Genomic DNA, 24,125 nt, shown 5'->3' with positions numbered 1-24,125 from the left:
GCGGCTTGGCTGCGGATACCAGCTACTAGTCTTCCTGCTGGTCAACACGTGCCTCATGCACGTGGCCCTCAACCAACACGTGCACCATTACTACCTCGCCACACCACCACACCGCTGTAAGGTGAGTCACAACTGGTCGTTAGAGAGAGAGAGAAAAGAAAATGAATTATCCATTACTGTGTCTCTTTGACAATCGTTTCTATGGAAGCATTCAGTGCACGAAATGAACCTCATTCAAGGTTCATCTTGACACCTTATTAAAGCTATGAGGATCTCAATCACACACACATACTCACACACACATAGCCTTTACGTAGATACGAGGCATGTATCATGAGCTCAGCCATGGATAACATGAGTTTTCTGTGAGTCTCTTATATCTAAGTTGGTCTGACCTGAGTGAGACGGGTTCGAGACAGCTGCCTTGAGTATGAAGCATTAACCTTCTATTCAAGTTTAGTTCTTTGAGTCTGATGGAAAAATATCTAGGATGTGATGGTATTACATCTCTCCCGTAAGTCTGAGGCCATTCCCTGGAGTTTATGATAAGGTAGAGAGTTTATTAGAATATGAAGCGATCCACTCGAGTCTGAACTGAATCACTCGAAGTTCCACATGAATCCCCGGAATTCGTGGCGAGAGTTTGAGGAGACACGCCACGCGGACTGTCAAACAGGAGAGGTGGAAGTTGAAGCAGTTCATGTCAGGTGTACTGGTGAGGCTTCAGTCATGTCCTTGCAATATTACGAGTCGAAACAGAGTCGGAAAGTTGTTGACCCTCTCCCGTTTTCTCATCAAAGTGTTGCACTTTATCGACTTCGATATCATTTGGTATCATTTACTCTTCTGTCGGATTGTGTTCGCTTCATGATTGCATTATCTATCATTGATATAGAAGGCCATATTGAAATAAGGGAAATATATGAATTAGAGAAAGCCTTGTCGATTATTTTGCTTGTTAGAGGATTGTAGCGAAGCTTTTCCACATGCAGACTCTCTCTCTCTCTCTCTCTCTCTCTCTCTCTCTCTCTCTCTCTCTCTCTCTCTCTCTCTCTCTCGTGTAGGATGCGTAAGGTCAACACCTGCATCGAGACGGTAGTAAAGTCTACTTCTACATCTATCTGGTACTGAGATTCGACCTAGGCTTCGATAATGCGATGGTATGCCTACCATTGTGTGTCCCCACGATGATCCTACAGTTCACCCTGTTCCTGCTGGGATAAGAGTTGAGTAAGACGTCAGTCCTTCAAATTGAAGAATTGCCTTCAATCACAGTGAGGATTTTGTCTTGCTTTCATTTCTTGATCCACAAAAAAAAATATCAAATGAAACTACGAAGAAAAATGTGATTTGCTATGCACTTCTCAGAACCCCACAGTCTTAGTGCCTCTGATGCAATGATTCTAACAATTCTCACTTTTACAGGTAGCCAAGTTCTTATGTAGTCACATTAAGTTGGCAATAAAAGATGATGTCCTCACCTTCTGCGTCCTTGATAAGACCAGATAAGGAAAAAAAATGTCTTGCGGAACTACACACACACTTTGGTCATAGCAGTGGCTTGGAACCAGTTGCATACTGGTATATATACGTATATATATATATATATATATATATATATATATATATATATATATATATATATATATATATATATATATATACATATATACATACGTATATATATGCCTTTACTTTCGCTTAAGCTTTGAATGTTGACAACGTCCTTGTGAGTTTTGTATTACCATGTTCCTTGTCGAGTTAAGTATGTGGAGATAAGGAAGAAATGCTTGACATTCCTCTGCTCTCCCGGTCTACAAAGATACGTGCCGGAGATTCTTACAGACAACACTCAAGGCTTTTATCTCAACCTATCTATTTTAGGGATAGATTGTTAGGTCATCTGTTTGTACGTACGTGCGTCATTCTCTGGTGAAATGGGATTTGGTAGTGACCATCCAACCCCACCACCTCCTCCCTACTTGCCATGCCCATGCTATCATGAATTATGATATGTGATATAGTCACCATTTATGAATATGAAATAAAAAGACTTTACCGTTGACCTTCCTTCTCTCACAACAGCTGCCGGAGGGGATGAAGGAGGAAGATGCCCTTCCTACGGTCCTGATGGCGGGCAAGGGCTCCTCCCTCCTGCAGAAGGAGTCACCGAGGGAGCCTCGAGTTGTCTACTCGAACTGTCAGATGTACGTAGACCCTCGTCTTCACAGGAAGGGCACGATGTCCTGTGTTTACGGGTACGTCTTCACTCTGCAAGCCGCCGAGTGGAGCATCGTGGCCGAGGTGAGGAGAGAGAGAGAGAGAGAGAGAGAGAGAGAGAGAGAGAGAGAGAGAGAGAGAGAGAGAGAGAGCATGGATCTCTGACCTTAGGCTGGGTCATGTAGGTTCACACATCTGGAAACGTCCGAGAGAAAGAGCAAATCTTGACCTCCTTGAACTGATAAGAGAGATATTGGGTCAATCTCCAACGCCACTCACTCACTCATTACCTGTAAAGATCACGTACAGGCGCTACTTTGAAAGGTCACATACAGGTTTTTTTTTTTATATCCCACTGGTAAAGGTCTTGTGTAGGCTTGGCTCTCTGGAAATTCATGATCTGAATTGATTGTATGTGATTAGAAAAGATGTATTGTCTAGGACTTGTATTACTTCCAAAAATATTATTCGTTGAATATGATCTAGTTGGCTATTGGTACTGATAACCTGATTATGACTTGTGACCCTCGACCTATAAGTATACAGTGAATATATATAAATATATATATATTTATCATACAAACCTCCAACAGCCAGGATCGAACCCGGGACCCCTGTGCCACAGGCGGGAATGCTACCGCTAGGCTATGGGCCCATAGCCTAGTGGTAGCTATCCCGCCTGTGGCACAGGGGTCCCGGGTTCGATCCCGGCTGTTGGATGTTTGTATGATATATATATATATATATATATGTATATACATATATATATTACTTAAGGGACACAAAGACGCCAAATCTTGAATTTATATAAGGATTACAACCTATAATGAAAGAAGAATGCCATTTTAATGAGAGGTCGAATGATTCACGCATGAATGATGCTTCGAGACGTGAGTCGCTCGCGAACAAAACGCTTCGAAGCGGCTTCGAGTCTCCCGCTGGCTTTCATCCTCGTTTTCCTTTACTAGAGTGGGAGACTACGGTAAGGTCAAGGTGAGGCTCTGGTATGAATAGGGTTCAATAGGGTGGGTATTGGTTGGGGAGACGAGGTCGAGAGTGTGCTGGGAAGGAGGGGAGACGGGGGGCGGAGGAGTGTTGACGCAAGGATGGGAGGAGAGAGAGGTGGGGAGAGAGGGAGAGAGGACTCATACACGTAACGAAACCTGTCTCGAACCACAAACTGTGAACCCATTTCTCGTATAGTTACAAAGATCATTTCTGTAACCAAATTACAGAAAATTTGTCTCGCCAACAAACATATGCTACTTCAGAGGTCCATATTACAAAATCATTTCACTGAAATCTATCAGTTAATGAAAATAAAAACCCTCATATATACATATAAACCTTTTTCGTATGTGCCATGACCCCTGATTGATAGCATACATTGTCAACAAGATCAGAAGGGTTCACTGGGCTGGGTACGGACCCCTGGCATTGACCCAACCATCCAGCCATAAACTCTTCTCAAAGACATTATGGAAACCTTATCAATTTTACGCTGGAGGGAGGGTGGGGGGAGGGATGAACACGCAGGGTCTAGTGTGTAAAGAGGGAAAAATCTTACTCAGACTCAGTGATGACCATATTACATAGTGAGGACGTAGTAGTGGTAGTAGTAGTAGTAGTGGTAATAATGCTTTGTAGTAGTTTAGTAGTAGTAGTAGTAGTAGTAGTAGTAGTAGTAGTAGCACTGAAAATATTCAAAGTAGAAACAGCATTAAACCGACTTACACAAAGCTACAATGAGAATGAAAGATGCACTTTTTTATAGTGGTTCACCACGGGAATATATATATATATATATATATATTATATATATATATATATATATATATATATATATATATATACTTGAAAACACTATGTAACAGTGCCTGCAACAGGCAATTAAAGTAACGGGAGCAATAGGTACAGAGGTTACGCAACTTCAATCAAAAACTTCTCATTTCTAAGTCTTGCTCTACAATCATTTGGCTTTAAGTTATTACCTGATCTGAATCAGAGGTCAACACCTGATCCGAACCAGTTGACCCATATTTTCACCTTCCTTTTATTTCTCCTCCTGTTCCTGTCACCATTCTCTCCCTCTTTTTTTTTCCCCTAACACTTCTTGACCTCTTGGTAATGCTCGATCTAAAGTCTATCGTCTGTCTATCGTCATTCCACTAGATTCCGTCCTGTACATGTTGAATACCCTATTATCTATGTACTTTATCTACATAGTCATCAATTACCTCTTAGAACCCTCGTAGTCAATTCTAGCACTGAACAACCCTCTTCTCTTTTTCTACAACTCCACACTCAACCCTCTCACATCTCCATTTCCTCTTCCGGTCATCCAACCCTTCCTTGTAGCTCGGGTTCTGATGATACTATGTGCTCTAGCGTCTAAAGCCTACAATCCAGTAGCGGTATGTCGGTAGTTCCGCCCCTCTGATCACTGAGTGTTAGCACTGTCTTAATGAGATGTCTCGAAAGGGTATGAACTCGCGTTTCTCCTCCGCTGCCAAATGTACGAGTAACCTCGAGCGACCTTTTCAAAAGCAGGTTACCCCCACACTCCAGATGACCTTCTCTAAGCATGCAAATGACCACCACGTTAACCTCACTGTATTTACTCCAGCCTCGTCGTAAGATCATCTTGTTACGTTGAACTAAGATCTGGATTAATGTTGTTTTCTAACATACAAGACTTCCCCAAGTTTATTATTTTTCTGATACATCTTAAAAGTTAATCGTAAAGTAACAAAAGATACTGTAAAGGTTGATCAAAATTATGAAATTCAAAGAGAACTTGTTCTCAATTCATGTCATATTATATATATATATATATATATATATATATATATATATATATATATATATATATATATATATAGAATCCTTGAAACGAAGCAATACCCGGATTTCGGAACGTTTCAGAATACCAAGTATCAGTCAGAGCTAAGGTTGTCGTGCGCGACTGGGGTTCTAGCGTACTGGACACTGAAAGTAGCCAGCCACAACGTACGCTGCTACATTCTGCAGCGCTAACTGTGTCACTCCCTGATATGCAGGTACATAAATACTTTCTCGGTGTTGAGCTCTTTTTCCCGAAGACGTATATAGATCGCAAACGAGTCTGGTTTACCAAAACGACTCATGAATTTTGATCTTGTGAATGCGCGCGTCATGCTCCAAATTTTCTCTTAATACTTAGGTTGGATTCGTGAGGCACAGTTCAGGGTGAGGGAGGGGGAAAAAAAGAAATACAATACCACAATGTCTCCAGACGCCGCCATATTAGAAGGAAGGTGTATAGTACAACAGTGTCTAGGAGGAGAATAATCCTGCAATTCTCGAGTTTTATAACCGCACAGCTGAGCCTCGCCCACAGGGCGATCTTCAAACCGCACACTGTCAGTGGTTCAGTGATCCAGGCCTGTTTATCACCTCAGTAAATCACATCCAACACCTTTAAAACCCATTCAGGAGGTGAGGATGTGCACGGCTGCCTACCACAAACAAAGCTGTGGGAGTAAGAGCCAACGCGCTTTTAAGAATCGTAATCTCTCAACTCCTCTGCTTCCCACAGGAGAAAACATTACATATTCAACTGCTGGAATGAAAACGATGCATCTTCGCCAGCGACACCAGAAAATATCCAGTCTCATCCGCATTGTAAATCTCTCGTAGAGGAAGGTTTTCATCTCTTAACTTGGGAAAACTCATCAACATATTTTTCAACCCGCTTCCTTATCTCCTGGAAGAATTGAAGGCCACGTCCTTGTATTATAAGTCCCATGACGTGACTTAGACCTACACAAACTTCAAGTCTTTAAAGTCACTTGACTATCTAATCGTTAATCTTGGATGACGTTCGTCAGTCTATGTCCCGGATCAAGCGACGCAGATGGAATGGATACACTTTGCTGTGGTGTTGTTGCAACTTCTTACACCACACAAGCCTCCATAGTTTGGCTGGTCTAGCTTCATGCATGGATCTACTATCACCAATCCCTTTCTTATCGATGTTCTTATTAGTAATGCCCTTATTATCAATGCCCTTATGAGTAACGCCTTTATTAGCAATGCTCATTTTCACAACGACCCTATTAGCAGTACGCTAATGATTAATGCCTTGATCAGATGACGATGCACCGACCCTTAACTAGTTTGTGAGCGAGTTTCTCTTTTAGTATGATGGTATACTTCAATATACCACCTCCAGTATACTATTAAGCCTATTGTTAACACAGAACTATAATGAAATAATGGAATAACTGACAAAGGCGCGGAAGAGCTTCACTGCCATGTGTTCAGACAGGGAGAGCTATGACGTAGCACCCGACGCTAGTGCATGGTAAACAGAGAGGCCAACTTCAGAAACTCAGACTCTGAAATTTGTGGTGACCTGAACACGACCAACCTGGGATATTTCTTGGAAGTTTACAGTCTTTGGAAAAATCACGGATGAATGTATTACTCGTCTTTCAACCATTCTTGAGCTGTGTCTTCATGATCATCCATCAACACAGTAAACTTTGAACTTCCGACGTTTTTCTCCACTTTTTTTTTTTCTTCTTCTTTTAAGTTGTAATCGAGCAAGACATGATCGTAGTGGCTCGTCATGGCTTTGCTTTTATCGCTCGATCTTCAAAATGTTAAGTGAGGGCACTAGGCTCGTGATGTAAGGTGAGGCACCTGTGTTTAGTGGGTGTATGAAGGACGTTGTGTTCAGGAGGCGAATCTTCACTTACACAGTTACTGATCCCTTTGTAAACAGAGACCCGGGAATAGGTTCTCCCTCATTTCTCGTCATCAAAGAATATAGAGAAAAGTGAAGGTTTTGTATGCTTATTGAGGCAAGTGAAGCTGGGCTGCTATGTCGGGGTTGTCAAACACACATACACACACAGGTTCACAGAAGAGAAGGGAGCCCCTGACGAGCGTAGAACTCCCTCCCCGTACTGAGCAAATAGGTAAATACACACACACACACATACACACACTCACACACACACACATTCACAGGGTCTTCGATCCTTTTATTCAACGTCTTTGAACCCGAAGTGACTCTTTTGAGCAACTTACTCCCTTACCATCACTGCAAATAACACTGAGTGAGCTTACACGAAATTATGTGAGGTTATGGATAACATCTATTGTCACACAGCGTCTCAAAGGGTCCCAGTGACCTGCTTTGTCTGGATTCCTTTGTATTCCTCCATGCAATAGTTCGTTTCATCTCATAAAGGGATTCTCAGAACATCAGAATATCACCATAGATAAGATGGGATATTCTCCACTGCTGTCTGCAGGAATATTGTATAGTGAGGCACACTATCTAATCGTGTGGCGATGAGGCACTGCGATCGCCTCTCAGCCACCCTTACTCACCATTTCTCACCATGACCTCACGCCGTACAGGTCACCACCAACCCCGGCCTGCCTGGGTGCATTAGGGACGTACCAGACATTGATTTTCGTAGAGTCACAGACGTCCTCGAGGAAGGATCTAATGAGGCTTTGATGTGTTTGGCTTCCTCTTCTCCTCTTTTGTCTCCAGTCTCCAGCAGAAGCGGTGTTTTCTGCTTCAGTGCCTATATACAAGAGCGTCTCCGATACTTAAGTGTTTTGAAGACAAGGATCAATCTTTTTCCTTGTTTTTTCCTTTTTTTTTTTACACCTTCAAGCGATTTACGAAAACGTAAATTAAGGGAGGAGATGAAAAAGAAAAACGAAAAGGAAAAACACGTCCAGGTTTTGATAAGATTGCTCGAACCTGCCCTACACTCTTAGTGCCTGGTGTAATCCTCTCCCTCATACCTTCCACAAGAAGGAAATCAAACTTACGTGATCTTTAGGTATTTGCCTGGAATATATCCTGTTTGAGTCTTCTTCTGGCGTGTGACTTATTGTTCTCTCCTTGTCTCATCCACATAGAAGAGGTGTACAATGAGGTACGTTCAATTACGGATGTTCTATATATGGTAAAACATCCCTCTGGTGTGTGTGTGTGTGTGTGTGTGTGTGTGTGTGTGTGTGTGTGTGTGTGTGTGTGTGTGCATGATGAGTTACATGGCCTAATACGAGCATCATCTGTGATTACGATCCGTAGTCCGTGATAATGTTCATATATCTCATGTCAAAGACTTTAATCAGTGCTGATTCATTTACGATTACTAAATGAATCACAGTATAATCACAGTATTTTCCTAATGCCACTGTAATTCGGATGTGAGATTAAAACCTAAATCGCGGATTCTTTACGTAAAGATTTAATTGTTCGTGTAACTAATGACAATGGGATTAAAAACGAAGGGAACAACATACTTCCCTTTTTCTTTATTCATTGATATGAAAACGTTACCTAAGCATTTCCCATTGCTTTTTTCCTTTTGCTCTCTTGGCTTCAGAGCCAACTAAACCATCTCCCTCTGGTGGGGGAAATCACCCTCGGAAGCTTGAGATGGGAGAAGCGTCCTTAGAATTAATGGAGACAGTGATAAGGGAAGAAGATATTTGCCTTCGAGGAAGATCGTGAGGAGACAGAAGTAGAATGTATGACGGTGGAAGACACGAGGGAATAAAGGATGTATGAAAGATGCGACAAAGGGGAGGAATAGAATAGAGATATGAGAAGAAATAAAAGTGAAAGAGAGAAAAGAGAGAGAAGGACAGAGATGCAAAATCAAGAGAAGTTGAAGACAACTTAAAACTAATATTCGTAAAGGGATATGAAGGAAGTTATTATTGAATAAGAGAAGGGTGGAAATCCGACGAAATTGACTTAAGATAGGAACAAATTGTCCCTCTAGGGTTTAAAGTTACCACCGACGTTATGTGATGTAGAACGAGTCTGCTCTTTCTCTCCTCTTCTCTCTCTTCTCTCCTCTTCTCTCTCTTCACTCCTCTCCTCTTCTCTCTCCTCTCTCCTCTTCTCTTTCTTCTTTCCTCTTCTCTCTCTTCTCTCCTCTTCTCTCGTCTGGATTTAGATAACTTCCTCATTTGCATATTGCAAATGTAATACCTATTATCTCCATCGATGCCATGAGAGGTGGCTGAACCTATCTATCGCGTCTGAATTTCGAGATATTTGATCATTCCTCTGACACGTCATGTGTAAAATTGGACAGTGTTCGCCTATCTCTCTCTCTCTCTCTCTCTCTCTCTCTCTCTCTCTCTCTCTCTCTCTCTCTCCATAGTACAGATCAGGTTTGTCTCGATGGTTCAGGTGATCACAGGATTGAAGCAGCAACGGTAGAGAATGATGATGATGATGATGATGATGATGATGATGATGATGATGATGATACTGATTCAGCCGAAGACTTCGAGGGAGTATCATTTTCAGAAGCAGATAATCCGAAACGCTTCATATCAGCCGTTGCAATAGAGAGGTCCTGAGGTTCCGAAACTGAGAAATGATTCGTTATATGCATCGGGGTTCCGAAGCACGGAGATGATTCGATATTTTCAATGAGGTTCCGAATCAGAGAAATGACTCGATTTTTTCATTGCGGTTCAAAGGCATAGAGATGATCCGATCTTTTCATTAGAGTTTCGAAGCAGAGAGTTGATTCGATGCGAACAGTGAGGTTCCGAAGTACAAGAAGAAGTATGTAGGTTATAGGTTTAACAAATGTCTATCAAATTCTCGTCATCATCTTGGTAAACAAAATAATATTTTCATCTTTGTTGCAAAAATCGGTTGTCAAAATTTTCAATCATAAGGATATAACACCTTTCTAAATACGGTGGTGTTCTGTGTGTGTGTGAAAAAATATATATATTCCCTGTCACTCTGTAATCAAATCAAAATCTCTAATTTTCCGACACTGTAGAGGGAATAACTGAAATATCCCACAGAAAAATATGTAGAGCAATACTATTCACAGCTTCTGTCATATTACTCCAGATTTAGACACAATTAAGGATAGTTCGTGATGATAATTGGTAAGTGAAATCTACTGTCAACCAGTTAATTTCACAAGTTATCAACAAAACACATTACTCATTAGTCTTAATGACTATAATCCAACGGTCATAATGATCATGTGGTGATGATTTTAATCGGTATATAACAGCGAGTATCCCACCCCAGTATTTAGCCATGTTAGCAGCTTCCAATTAGCATACACAGGAAATGAACGTGTACCATATTAACTACGTAATTATAACTAAACTCTATCTTTTTTTTTCGTGAGCTGTACCCGAGTGATTAATGAGGCATTTGTGCATGATTCATTAAATCTATTGAGTACAAAAACACTATACCCGCCTCATAGAAAACCTCTGTGTAATGTATGTACCTTTTTATTAAACATTTACGACTATTGAACAGGAGAATGATATATCTTAAGTCAATGTAGCTAATAAATGTCCAGTGTATTAATTCAGTGACTAATCTTGTATTCCTCTTCTTCTGTATCATTTGATCTAACTCTATTTTAGATATTTAGGAAATATTTTGAGCCTTAAGATCTCCATGTTCCTCTGTGTACTTTGAAAGGGACAGTGGATATGATTTCTCCTCTCTCTCTCTCTCTCTCTCTCTCTCTCTCTCTCTCTCTCTCTCTCTCTCTCTCTCTCTCACTCTCTCTCCCTCGTTCATGTGATGATCAGTTCTCCCGTGTCTCTTACCACCCCTTTCGCCCCCCCCCCCCTACAGTGGGGCCTCGTGTGCGAGCGAGTCTGGATTAAACACTGGGTCGTGACGTCATACCTCATTGGCCTTGTGATTGGTGGACTGCTCTTCGGCTTTCTGGCAGACAGGTGAGGCTTTAAGTTCTATGTATTTACATATGTGTGTCTACATGTCTGTTTATATGTTTGTCTGTGACAAAAACTGATAATGTACCATTATTGTCTCCATAGACTTCCACACATGTAATCTTCACACAGGAAGTTCTAGGCTTAAGTAATATGGCTATGGTTTATCCTACTTGATGAAAGGAAACTCTCAGTTAGCAGCAATGAGGTTAGATGTGTCTGTGTGTGGCGCCCCTCATAAGGCCTTCGTGTATGAGTGGCTCCGAGAGTGGCTTTGGATCCTCATAGAAACCCACTCACGTCTGTGATCCTTTGTGGAGGCGTCAATCTTATTTTTTTTTGGCACCGAGAGTGGAATTCGATCCTCATAAGACCCACTCACGTCTTTGATCCTTTATGAGACGACAGTCTTTTATTTTTTATTCTTTTTGCAAAATCTTCCTGAGAGAAAACTTAAGATATTACTTCCTCTATATCTCTGAGTGTTGTGTGTACGAGACGATTGAAACGGATCGTTAGCAGGGAAGGGTAGTTACTCATGAGCAATGAGATAATGGTAATGGAATAAATATAAATATCCTAGACACATTTCTGGTAAATAATACATCTAATTATAGCGAGCTGGCGACTGTCTAAGAATTATGGACGGAACCTTTTCTGTCTTAAATTTCATCTCATAAAGATAGGGTAGAAGGTTACTCCATACAAGAGAACCAGATTTCTGGTTCGTCTTTAAATCTCGAAACACCACAGATCGAAGCTTCTTACGTCACATGACAGGGTGGTGATTGTCGAATCACTTTCAATGGGTAGTTTACCTGTTCAAGGTTCGGGCGAAGGAACCTCCTGGTGGTGTGTGTGACGACGGTAGGCAGTCTGGGTCTCGCCTTGCACTTCGTCAGAAGACTTGTTGTGTTCCTCTGCCTCCGCTTCATCCAGGCCATCTTCGTACAGGTGAGCGTCTCCATATATGCTGCCTTTCGACTGCTCGTCTATGTTCAATTTAGATGTTTGTAACGTTTACTGATATAAATCACAATTGCTTTATTTCTATAGACATATGTATATTTTGTTCTTTTACTTTTTCTGTACATTCTTCAATATATGAAATGACAGAGAATTAATGTATTCTCAGTGCAATATGTTGTTTGTATTCTTTATTTCAGAATTACATGGTACAGTGAATGAATCTAAGTAGGACGCAAAGCTAAAGTTAACATGGAATTACTTTTTGCGTGTGTGTGTGTGTGTGTGTGTGTGTGTGTGTGTGTGTGTGTAAAGCGGCAGCCACATTCCACTTACATATGTACGTAATTTAAGGTTTACATAACATTACATAACACCGCTTGATCTTATATCTACAGCTAGGGTTGCACAATACTCTATGACGTCATTGGTTTTAGGATCCACTGGGGAGTTTACTCAATACTCCATGATTCCAGTGGCATTAGATTCCACATTGGAGCTTACACAGTACATTACGATTCTACAGGAATCTGTATCGATAATGAGGCTTGCACAATGTTCTAGGACGCCAAAGGGTTTTGCATCCACTGTGAAACTTATGTGATTCTCTATGATGCTTACATAGTTACAAAACATTGTATGATGTCACTGGCACAGTTCCCACAAGGTGGGGGTAGTGGTTTACACAATACCCAATAAGAGTATTGTCATTTCTATCCACAGTGGGGCTTACACAATACACAGTGACATCAGGGTTGTATGATTGTCAAGAGTAATCCACTTATTCCGTCTTATCACAGTGCAAATAAATTCTCGAGGTGTCAGACCTTTAAGTACGGGTTTTGAGCGACATGAGCGACTCAAGTAATGGTTCGAAATAACACGTTTCCGGCATCATAGCCCAACTTACTTCGTGCAGAAGGCCACTCTTCGTGCCAGCACAAGTGGGAACTGTTTCCATGTGATGAGCAGGAAACAAGGTCTCGTCTGGTACAAGACTTGGAGGAGGAGGATGCATGCCATCCCACCCTCATGATTGCGCTTATAACTCGAATCAAGTCGTAAAACTAGTAACATCAGTCTTCATGTTGGGTATTCAAAGGCTTTAACTTCTCCTCGGACGGACATACGACGGTTCAAAAGCCCCCTAATTCCCTGCCAGACGGATTTATGTTAATTCGTTATGGCCGAGCGAGTTCTTACGGTCATATTTTTTCCCTCACTCGAAGCATTGCTTTATGGCAGAGGTGGGTGCGGGGAAAAGGATGAATGTGTACCGTTACATACAGAATCTCACAACTCAGAGGCGAAGAAAGAATTCTGACAGGTTCCAGGATATTCCAGCCTCCATATTGGTAAAGTTATGTGTTTTCCAGGGAGTTTCCAGCGAGACATACACACGCCCACCATTTCTTCCCCCTGGAAAACTACCCCTCTCATGCCTCTTCATGTTGGGGGGAGGGGAAGGTCCCCCGCCTACATTGTGTGGAGGTGTTTTTCTCTCGGCTGGAAATGCTTGCCTACGAGGCCAGTAATTCTTTCCATAATTCCGGTATTAAGGGGAAGCGGGAATTAATGGGGAAAGATCTGAGGACGTTCTCAGCTAGAGAAGGGTCGCATTTCTGTGCTGAGGGAGATTTCTCCCCTTTTGTTTATCGTCCGTGTTCGCTGGGTGTGGTATATAACCTTGTGTGGAGGAACGTCAGGAGAGATGGTGGCTGGCGTGCCACCTTTTGTCGACCGGGAACTAACCCGCTGACACGTCTTGACGCCAAGGAACCAACTTACTCACTGTGTGTTATTGCATATGACGTCATTGCCAGTGGGGCGAGAAGTTCGTTGAGTAAGAGGTTTAGAGGAAGGGACGTGAAGCAAAATGCAGGATGGTGCGATCCTTGAGCACGACTGTGCGACCCTTAAGCACGACGGTACGACCCTTGAGCACGACGGTACGACCTTCGACCTGACCTTTACGAATCAGAACGAGCGTACAGTTACACTTCTTCTTTCACGATCATACAACAACCTCATCTTATTTGCATACAATACAAAGGACACCTTCGTGTTCACTCGTTAGACGTTAGCAACCCATGACAGTTTCTTTCGTGTCAATACCCATTATACATTCTACACCCAAAGTACATTTCAAATTCCATGTATGTATACATTCAGTGCATAAAAAGAGATTGATGATTGAAGCAAGATAGGAAGAGGAGGAGAAGTGGTGGAGAACGTAAGACACAGAAGTTCAGCAGGATTTCAGAAAATCTGATCCTTCTCCCTAGGGCGTGTATGTGACAAGCTGGACACTCTCAGCCGAGCTCTTCCCTCCCAAATGGCGTTGCCGAGCCCTCGTTGCAGGAGGGATGGCCAAGCCCCTGGGCGTGGCCCTTGGGGCCCTGATAGCCCTGATGGTTCAACACTGGAGGGCTGTGCAATTGGCCACTTCACTACCAATGATCATATCTCTCCTTTATTGCTGGTAAGTGAGCCATCTTTGTGCCCTCGTCTCACTGCTACGATCCTTCAGCTCACCTCACTCTAGCTGATCCCAGTAGTGATGGTTGTAGCCACTAGTCTCACTCGCTGTGTACATCTGGCTCATCTAAAAGATGCTAATCTCACTCTCTTCACCTCACTCATCTGATTTCATTGACTAGTCTCTTCCTGCTCGTCTTAATCTCACATGAGCCTGAACCCTGAATGCCTCATTTCTTCTCATCTTTCCTCATTGAACGTATTCCACATTGATTACAGTTACCATGTTTCTCTCTGTGGAATGTATTTGTATGTTTGTGTGAGAGAGAGAAAAAATACGGGGAGAGCCAGAGAGAGAATGTATCTGTCCATAAATTTTGAGAAAATATTCTCCTCGTCAAAATTAAATCAGACATAAATGTGTCTCTTTTGAATCATTTCCAAGGCATTGGTTTCTAGACTTGTTTGAATCTAATTTGCATACAAGGAAAAGTTGTTGACTGTGTCTCAGCATGCAAGGTATAATGTACGAAATTAACAACCTCGATGCATAATTTATGTCGAGACTTTCCACACGAAATTCTTTGATATGTAAAAAATGTAAACACGAAAAACCTAATTAAGCTTCTTTAGGAAGCAAAGGTTTAATAGCATTTTGAGGGAGAAGTTGATAAAATCTTATTGTGTAAACAGTTTTAATTTCTCTTTGTTTATCATAAACCATGTCATTTATTGTTATGGCAAACGAACCTTTAAATTGTCTTTTAAGAAATCATTATTAACCTGTAAATATGTCTCTATAGATTTCCCATGCTCAACCGTGTGAATCTATCGTAAACCGAATTGTCTGTCTTCTCTGTCTGTCTCCTCGTCCGTCTGTCTGTGTGGAATCACTGAAACACCCTGACGGTGTAAAGTGTAGTTGTGATTTAAAGAACAACCACAAACATTAATCAGTAATGTATCATCTTGTTCAAGAAATTGTTATGTGATTCGATACAGAAATTAAGTCTTATTGAGAGCAATGTTTATCGACCAGCACAAAGTATGTATATATTTCCGCATTCATATTTCCTCATTCACAGTGAAAGTTAACGATGTTTCTTAACTCCAAATAATCAAGACAACAGAAAATTCTCTTTTCACTGCATTTGATATGAAGCAGGGACGACCCCCAACCCTTCAAAAAACAGTGTGTGTGTGTGTGTGTGTGTGTGTGTGTGTGTGTGTGTGTGTGTGTGTGTTAGGCAACGAGTGTCTGGCTCCTGCCGGTACCAGATACTAAGCCAGTTTCATAGACAAAACCAGAGCAGATGGAAGACAGTAATTCAGATGCTCCAAAAAACAATGCAGAATGAGATACGAAACCACTTTCCTTGCTATCATGGACTCTCCTCCTCCTCCTCTGGTAATAGAGATGTGAGAACATGATCACATGACGCTGGTGGTTTGAGATGACTATAGATATTGAGCACAGGAAGGCGTGTTCCTGGGAAGGTATATGAATCGTGAGAATACTTCACAAATGCCTTCATATTTCGTACTCGCTTGCACTTCCTCGTAAAATTTTCTCTTTGTTGGGCTGATATTTATCTGTTCCTGAAGCTTCCTCGCTCAGGAGGAGGATAGTGAACACATGTGAAAGAGAGAAAAGAAGGAGGAAATGTGTGTGTGCGTGTGTGTTTGTGTGTGTGGGTGGGTGGATGGGTGTGTAGGGCTTACGTCGTGAGTGAAAAGTCACCTTCGACGGAGCTGCGTCACCGTCAATGGACGAAAAGGTGCACTATCTCGTTGAGGAACGTCCCTCTCCTTAAGTACCAGGAGTTTCATAAAAGGAGCCTAGGATTGCATAACCATTCAATTACACGTTTATAAAACTCCGTCTTCCCTCCTTCCCCACCCACTCTTACTGTACAATAAGTAATCTCAAATGCACATATGGGGCGCCCCCCTCGAACACAGACCCTCCCCTCCTTGTATTTGTACAAAAAGGTAATTACACACACACAAACACACACACACACACACACACACACACGCACACAGTCACATGTGAGACCCAGCAAGTATAAACACACACACAAAGGCTCACATTTCCCACTCACGTGAACACCCATGTGTGTATATATTTACCCACCAGGATGATCCCCGAGTCCCTACGATGGCTCCTGACGCGGGGCAAGACCCGCAGGGCACGACTGGTAGCAGCTCAACTGGCTCGCCACAACCTCCTCACCCTGCCGCCCACAGCCCACGCCCAGATGGACCACCTGGCCGCCCACGTCTACCTGGACGCCCCCTGGGGAAGCCTCCTCACCTTATTCAAGACTCCGCGCCTCAGGAGGCACACTTTGATCGTTGTGTTCATGTGGTAAGGGCCTCCAGCAGTCGTGTTTCTCGCCTGTCAGACACAGTCTTATCAATGTAGAGTATTTGATGTTCATGTTTGGGTATCAGTCGTTCTTCAACAAGGAGCAGGTGTAGGTGAGGTCTCAGTAAACGTGGGAGTACATGGGAGGGATAAATGGCAGAGGACCTGATGGTCTATGACGAGGTTATCTACTGGAGGACAATACATGGGGAGAACAGATAACACAAGACCTGATGGTTTATGACTAGGTTATCTACTGGAGGACAATACATGGGATGGACAGATAGCAGAAGACCTGATGGTCTGTGACGGGTTATCTGCTGGAGGACAATACATGGGAAGGACAGATAGCAGAAGACCTGGTGGTCTGTGACGAGGTCATCTGTCGTCATAATCTCATTCGTAGTGGAGACACAATAGTAAAAACAACAATGTTAGATCTCATGGTTTTGATAAGTGACAGTTTACTAAAACCAGACTCCCTATCATGCGTCAGACATACCAAATACTAAAACCATTTCACTTTTACGACACAAGACTGAAGTTTCTGGGGCATGTGAAGCCCTTTAAGCTGCGTGTTGGTGTATTCCAATACTTTTCCACTTGGTATTTTACTCTGCAATCTGGGTTAATGGAGCTCTCTAGAAAGGGGATTGTTCCTTTTCAAGAAAGGCTTTCCTGTTAGCAGTTTTGGGCTTGTCACAAGTGATGCCCAGGAAGCCAATTTAGACGAGGAAGGTACAGTATAACTGAGCCCCTCGTGCCATTTTCTCCATTTTGACTCACTCATTCATAAGGAACTTTATCCTTTGCCTTGTTTTCTGTTTTAGAGGGAAATGGCAATTGTCATATGAACTAAACTCGCAATGTGGACCGTTTCAGTGTCGAACAGATGATATGAGTTTACCAGGAAGTCTTACAGACCATCTCTCTTTTTTCTCACTTTTTTATCTCTAAAGATACCAATGGTTTAGGAAATAGTGTAGGAGAATACAAGAGGGATGTATGGAATACAATGGGATGTATACAAGTCAGTTTCTTTTAAGGCAAGTTTCGCTAGTGAACAAAGCTATCTATTTTGCCCTCGTCGTACAAGACAGAGATTTTTTTAAAGTGCGTTATAGAGCAAGATGGACAGACGTGGACAGAGGAGAAATGTCAAGAAGGTAAAAAACAAAAAAGTTATTTTCTTATGAACATGTACCTCGATCACCTACGATGGAAAGGAAAGTGTCAGAACATGACCAGAGTAACAAGTCCAAGGAAGAGTAAAAAAAAAAAAAAGATTGTAAGAAACCAGATCGTAAAGGAATCAGACATGCTAGTGAAGCGTTCAGCTGACGTGAATATTCACAGCCTGGCGCTAAGATGTGGTGATTCAGATGAAAATGATGATTCGCCTCGAAATTGAAGTAATAATTTGGAACGATGTTAGGACAAAGGCTGTCGTGAATAATTGGATTTTCATTCCTTTTCAAGATAACTTTCCCATTAGAACTGCGCGCGCGCGCGTGTGTGTGTGTGTGTGCTGTGTGTGCGCATGTGTGTGTATAGAGAGAGAGAGAGAGAGAGAGAGAGAGAGAGAGAGAGAGAGAGAGAGAGAGAGAGAGAGAGACTAGTTACGCCATTGCTATATAACCGTTATGACATAACTAGCTATGGCTAGTTATCATAAAGCTAGCCAGGTCCCAGCCTGGCGTAAAACAGGCGAACTTATGATCTTATATACGACAACTGGCCTCGTCTGGCCAGCAACTCCCGCCGGCTTAAGACACAGTGAGCAAAAACTTGCCCCAGTGCGCTCGCTCGTGTGTGTGTGTGTATACACACCCCTGACTCCTCCCTGCCTCACTCCGGCAGAGCTCAGGACTCAGTAATCATTGCTCATTGCTCAAGTATGACCAGCTGTCTCGTCCTCTGCACAGGATGCAGCAGCGTCGGGGTGGGAGGAGGGGACGAAGGAAGAATGGGGGTGGTAATGTGGTGGAGGTGGTGGTGGTGGCGTTGTGGTGAGCGACACAATACATCAATTGACAAAGGTTCGTTGACAAATTAGCATTTTTTTTCGTTTTCTTTTTTTTGTTATCGATAAACAAAAGTGAAAACTTTTATGGAGGTGTACCAGCGAATTGCGCAGTGCATATTTGGAGTGCGTCACAGACCAGTGTATTGCCAAGTATAAAAAGTATATCATGTAACAGCCAATATCTGAACCTGTGAAAGCGATATCTATAAAGAGTATGAAGAAAATGGGAAATGCCATTGATAAAGTCACAGGAGAAAATGGGAGATGCTACCTACAAAGGCACAAGAAAGAATGGGAGATGCTATGTATTAAGACACAGTAGAAAATGGGAGAAGCTATTTATAAAGACACAGTAGAAAATGGAAGATGGTATCTATGAAAACAAAGGAGAAAGCGAGAGGAAACTGACACAGGAGAAAATGGGAGAAAGTGGACACAGGAGAAAACGGAGAAAAAATTAAAACGCTTTTAAATCTACAAAGAACATGATTAGAACGTGAAATACTTATGATATAACGTAATAGACTGTGACAATTGAACCTCTTTATTTGACTCAAGATTTGAATATGAAGTCATTTGCCTCAGACGGCTAGAAAGCCTTTGAAATTCCAGTTATTTTCACGTTCAGGTGTGTTTGTTCATGTAGGCGCTTGGCTTCCAATGTCCTCAATTTAAGAGTCTGTTGCCGTCATATTACTTGGTTCTTGCCGAGACTGGGGTAAAGAAAAAAGAATATCACCGGTTGTGTGCCTCTCACCGTTTTTTGTTTGATTTTTTCAAGTAAAAGGGAAAATGTAATGAGGGGTGTCTGGCGTAAGTACATGAACGAAACAGCTTCGAAGATCAAGATTCATATCATCAAATTTTTAGGCATCATTGTTTTGCCTCTCCCTCTCTCTCTCTCTCTCTCTCTCTCTCTCTCTCTCTCTCTCTCTCTCCTGTGCCTCACAGTAGCTAAGTAAACAGTCCTCAAAAAGGAACGCGAACCCATTCCCGCTCGAACCCCTTCTCTGGTCGCCTTCAATAACCTTCGAGTCTTGGTTCAGCTTTAGACAGTAAATACCTTTCCCTTGAAGCCTGGAGGGTGGTTGGAGGAAGGGTTGTCGCTAGAAGATATAAACATTATATACATTATATACATCCAAGGGGATGCCATGGCCCCTTCACACACACACACACACACACATGAACCGGCAATAAAGCAATCATATATGATTTAGATGACCAGTAAAATGACCTTCTATGACCTCCTTCAAGGCTGGCCGTTTCTCTGGCTGACACCAGCTTCCGGAACGAGTTGGCTGGGCTAGGCGGACCACCTGGACAGCTGGTGAATCTCCTAGGATCCCCGGGCCACCTGGGATCGCTCCTAGGAGCTGGGGTGGAGGCCGGGGCTGTGGTGTTGGCTGTGGTACTCACCACACAGCTCTACCGTAGGGCCTTCCTGGTGCTCTCCTTCCTCCTGACCGCTGCAGTGGTCATCGTCGTCATCTGCGTCCTCCAGCTGGTCAAAGGTAAGGGCAGGCGATGACCTCTCACAACCCGTTCACAACCCGTTCACAACTCGTAGAGCAGCTGAGTGATACAGGCGATGCCTTACAGTGATACAGCACGATTCCGTGTCATTCTAATCCTATTAAGTTTATCCTTTTCGAAATCTTTTTTCTTTTTCATCAAAATCATATATATATATATACTCAAAGAAACAGAAAATGGTCCGCGTTGCAGCGAATGTGCAAAATATTCTATAGGAAAAATGATTTGGCTGGACTTCAAATCCATTCGTTCTTGGTAAGTGCCATGAAAATGGCATTTGGGTAAGAAAAATCAAATTCATACGAAATCGCTCTCAATGGCTACGGCGAAAAAATTTCACGATCCTTCAGTCGCAGAATGTCGTAGATTACCGCGCTTTTTTCAGAGGTCATCTCTCTGATGTGTTTGAAGTTGCTACTTGATCTCGAGAAGAGAGAAATTGAAATTTGATGTTCCGTTCACTGACTTAAGGGATGATATTTAGTGTATTTAGATGGGATGTTCGACTCATTTTGCATGTGTAATGACTTTGTGTTTCTTCCCAGAGACATCGATGGACGTACACGCCCTAGCGACGGGTCTCAGGTTCCTGGGGGTGTTGATAGTGGGCGGGGCGAGGGTGGGCGTGGTCGTAGTGAGTGTGGAGGTCACGCCTACCACTGCCCGAGCATCTGCTGTGGGCTTGTGTGCCGCCCACGCTGCCATGGGAGAGGTCCTGGCTCCCCTGCTTGCTCTTGTGGTAAGTGGATGTGGTGGGTGAGGTAGAAGGAGTCACTGTGGTGGTGGTGAGGTGGTAGAAGGACTCATCGTAGTGGTCGTGAGGTGGTAGAAGGACTCATCGTAGTGGTCGTGAGGTGGTAGAAGGACTCATCGTAGTGGTCGTGAGGTGGTAGAAGGACTCATTGTGGTGGTGGTGAGGTGGTAGAAGGACTCACGGTGGTGGTGGTGAGGTGGTAGAAGGACTCATTGTGGTGGTAGTGAGGTGGTAGAAGGACTCATCGTGGTGGTGGTGGTGAGGTAAGAAGATTATGTAGGCTTCAGTCACAACCTGAGTTACAGACCTCAGGCTACAGTGCACCATGTAACTTGTTACTAACATTTCCACTATGCTAACAGGCTGAGCTGACGTACCCCTCAGTGCCCTGGCTAACGTCGGCAGGCGGGTGCCTCATAGCGGCCCTCCTGACACTCTTCCTGCCGGAGACGGCCGGCACGACTCTCCCCGACGTGGTAGACGAGTCGGAAGGTGGTCGGCCTGGGCTCCCGAGGCGACCTCCTGAAGGCGTGCGACGGGCAGTACGGCAAGAGTCCCTACTGGCCGGACGACGATCACTTCGTCTTCGGGAGGGGCGCTGTCTCCGACGCCGGCCCGGAACGACGATGGCGATAAATTCAAGTCTCTCGATCGAAATCTGGACTGCCGTTGGGTACGGAAGGCCTCCGGGCGAGGGGATGAGGAGGTGAGACAGCTACCTCAAGCGGCCGGTCCCTCGCAGGTGATGGTCCTCCCCCACGTGCAGACCCGACGGAGGGGAATGAAACAGAATCTCTCGCGTTCCATCGAGTCTTTGGCCTCGTCGTGTTCCCGCTGTTCCATTGTCTCCCTCGTTGACGTCAGTAAGGTCAACGGCAACAACTCAGACACGACAGACACGACGGATTCCAATTATCGTGAAGACCAAAAGGAAACACGAGGGCAGGTGCTCGCTACTGGTGCCGGGGCAGAGGAGAACATATACACGGAGACGACGGAAGTAGGAGAGCAAAAAGATACAACAGCGTCCTTTAAAGATAAAGAAAATGTTGCAGGAGAGAAAAGCGCGTCACTTACAGAGAAGATTACTTGTGGGAAGCGACATGAAGAGCCTGAAGACGATGAAGCCGAGGCTGACGAAGAACTGAAGACCTTCGCTACCTCTGGTCCTCTGGAGAGTGACGTCAGTATCTCCGTGTGTTCCCTGCAGTTCAAACACATACGCCGCCCTGTGAGTCCGACTGACCGAAGACGAGGCTCTGGTCTTTACTACTCCTCGTCTTCCGCCTACGAGACCAGCTCGAGAAGGTCGCTGATCCAGGAGTACATATCCCGAAACAGTTTCAGGGGCGACACTTCAGGCTCGCGCTACGCCACCCTCTTCAGGAAGAAGGAACCTGCTAAGGAGAAAGCCGATGGCGGTGGCACCACCAAGCCATCGTACATTCTGAGAGAGTGTATCAGGATTGCCCGGGACGAGGAGAGGCTGGGTGGACTCCAGGGAGATGCCTCAAAAAGAACGATCGCAGACCTCAGGTCGCCATTCCAGCATCATTCAAACCCCACTTCGTCTCGAGTGATCGGGGCTTCATCCTCGGCGACGAACGATACAGTGGAACCGAATCTGTTTCGGAGATCATTTCCCTCGGACGGGTCCTCGTCCACGGCGAACAACTTCACCCCGAGTTCCACTTTAGAATATGAGGCAGGAGGAGGGTCGAGGAGCCAGATGACAGCCCGCACTCTGAGGTACGACACCCTTGAGGACCACAAACGACCCAGGATGCTCGGGGAAAGTCGACGGAAAGTTCGACCCTCTCTCCTTTCTCGACGCGGCCGCTCTCCTGGCACCAAACAGACACGGCGTAGTTAGATACAGGCCTGAGGGGCATCAGCCTAAAGGACACCACACTAGAGGTCATGACCCCAAAGGACACCAGCCAGGGGTGAGGGAGCTCTGCAAGGGAACCCCGGCGAGTGGAACAGGGGGGGAGGTTGTGGCAGATGGCACCGGTAGGGAAGGTCCTGTGCGGGGTACAAGTGCGACAGGAGCTCTGACACGTGGTGCAGGTGTGAGAGGTGGTAGGCCAGTGAGAGCGCCAGCGCATGATGCGACAGGTGATGCACCTGTGAGATCATCCACAGATAACGTTTCTTCGACCTCTCCTGCAGTAGAACCCTCACCGCACACTCGAAATACCACAAGCTCTCCACTGGCGCAGCTTGCGACAGGTGCTGCTCCAGTACCATCCCCAACACGTGTTACAGGTGCAAAAGCTACTGACGCCCAGACCTGTTTGGGTAAGCGCCGTACGCACGAATATAAGAACGAGTCCAGAGGTGCCCTAAAGAGCCTTGGGAACATTCAAAGAAAAGACAACGCAGCCTCTCGGAGAGCCATAACCATGACAGACCTTGATGAAACTAACCTTTAAAGGCCTTAAAATATGACAACAAGAAACCTTTTACGTATAGGAGAAAAACACACACACTTGTTAAGAAACATCTGCAAGAAACCTACAACACAACAAGAAACCTTTACTGTGCAAGAAACCTAAAAACACATCAAGAAACCTTTGCAAAGAAGACCAGAAGAAATGTTTGTCCACTTTAGCTCGCATGGCCTTTGATATGTCCTGATTTTTAATGATTGGGTTGCAGGTATGACTATGGAAAGAAAAGAAATGACGTAGAGTATTCATCAAGTAGTTACTCATCCTGGGAAAGATACGAATGCAAAGAAAATGGATGACGAGAATCCAAATAGAGAGAGGTATAGGGGATCCTCACTCTTAGAATGGAGTTGAAGGTTTCTTCTATGAGGAACGGGGGTTCCACTTCAGGATTCTCTGTACACTCTACGATGACGAATGCTTTCAGTAAGCAGATTCAGGAAGGTGTTGAGGACTGTAATCCTCTCTTAATCTTAACTCGAGTACTAATGGCATCTCCAGAACACCTTCGAGGTCTCTGTTCATCCAACAAAAGACGTGAAAAATAAAAGAATCCCAATAAAA

At 43.9% G+C, this 24,125-nt stretch overlaps 1 protein-coding gene across 1 annotated transcript; it reads left to right on the top strand.

Moving 5' to 3' along the window:
* LOC139747037 (uncharacterized) lies at positions 1–24,125 on the top strand. The gene is given in 11 exon segments (XM_071658777.1): positions 1–121; positions 2,086–2,304; positions 10,877–10,980; positions 11,805–11,931; positions 14,229–14,425; positions 16,562–16,792; positions 20,076–20,332; positions 20,900–21,093; positions 21,471–21,599; positions 21,601–21,726; positions 21,728–24,125. Coding segments are annotated over 11 exon segments (2,904 nt in total). The 5' UTR covers positions 1–55; the 3' UTR covers positions 22,982–24,125.

This window comes from Panulirus ornatus, chromosome 67 (genome assembly GCF_036320965.1).
Source record: "Panulirus ornatus isolate Po-2019 chromosome 67, ASM3632096v1, whole genome shotgun sequence".
NCBI lineage: Eukaryota > Metazoa > Arthropoda > Malacostraca > Decapoda > Palinuridae > Panulirus > Panulirus ornatus.
The sequence above is the reverse complement of the archived record's forward strand: the minus strand, read 5'-3'. Positions and strand labels throughout refer to the sequence as shown.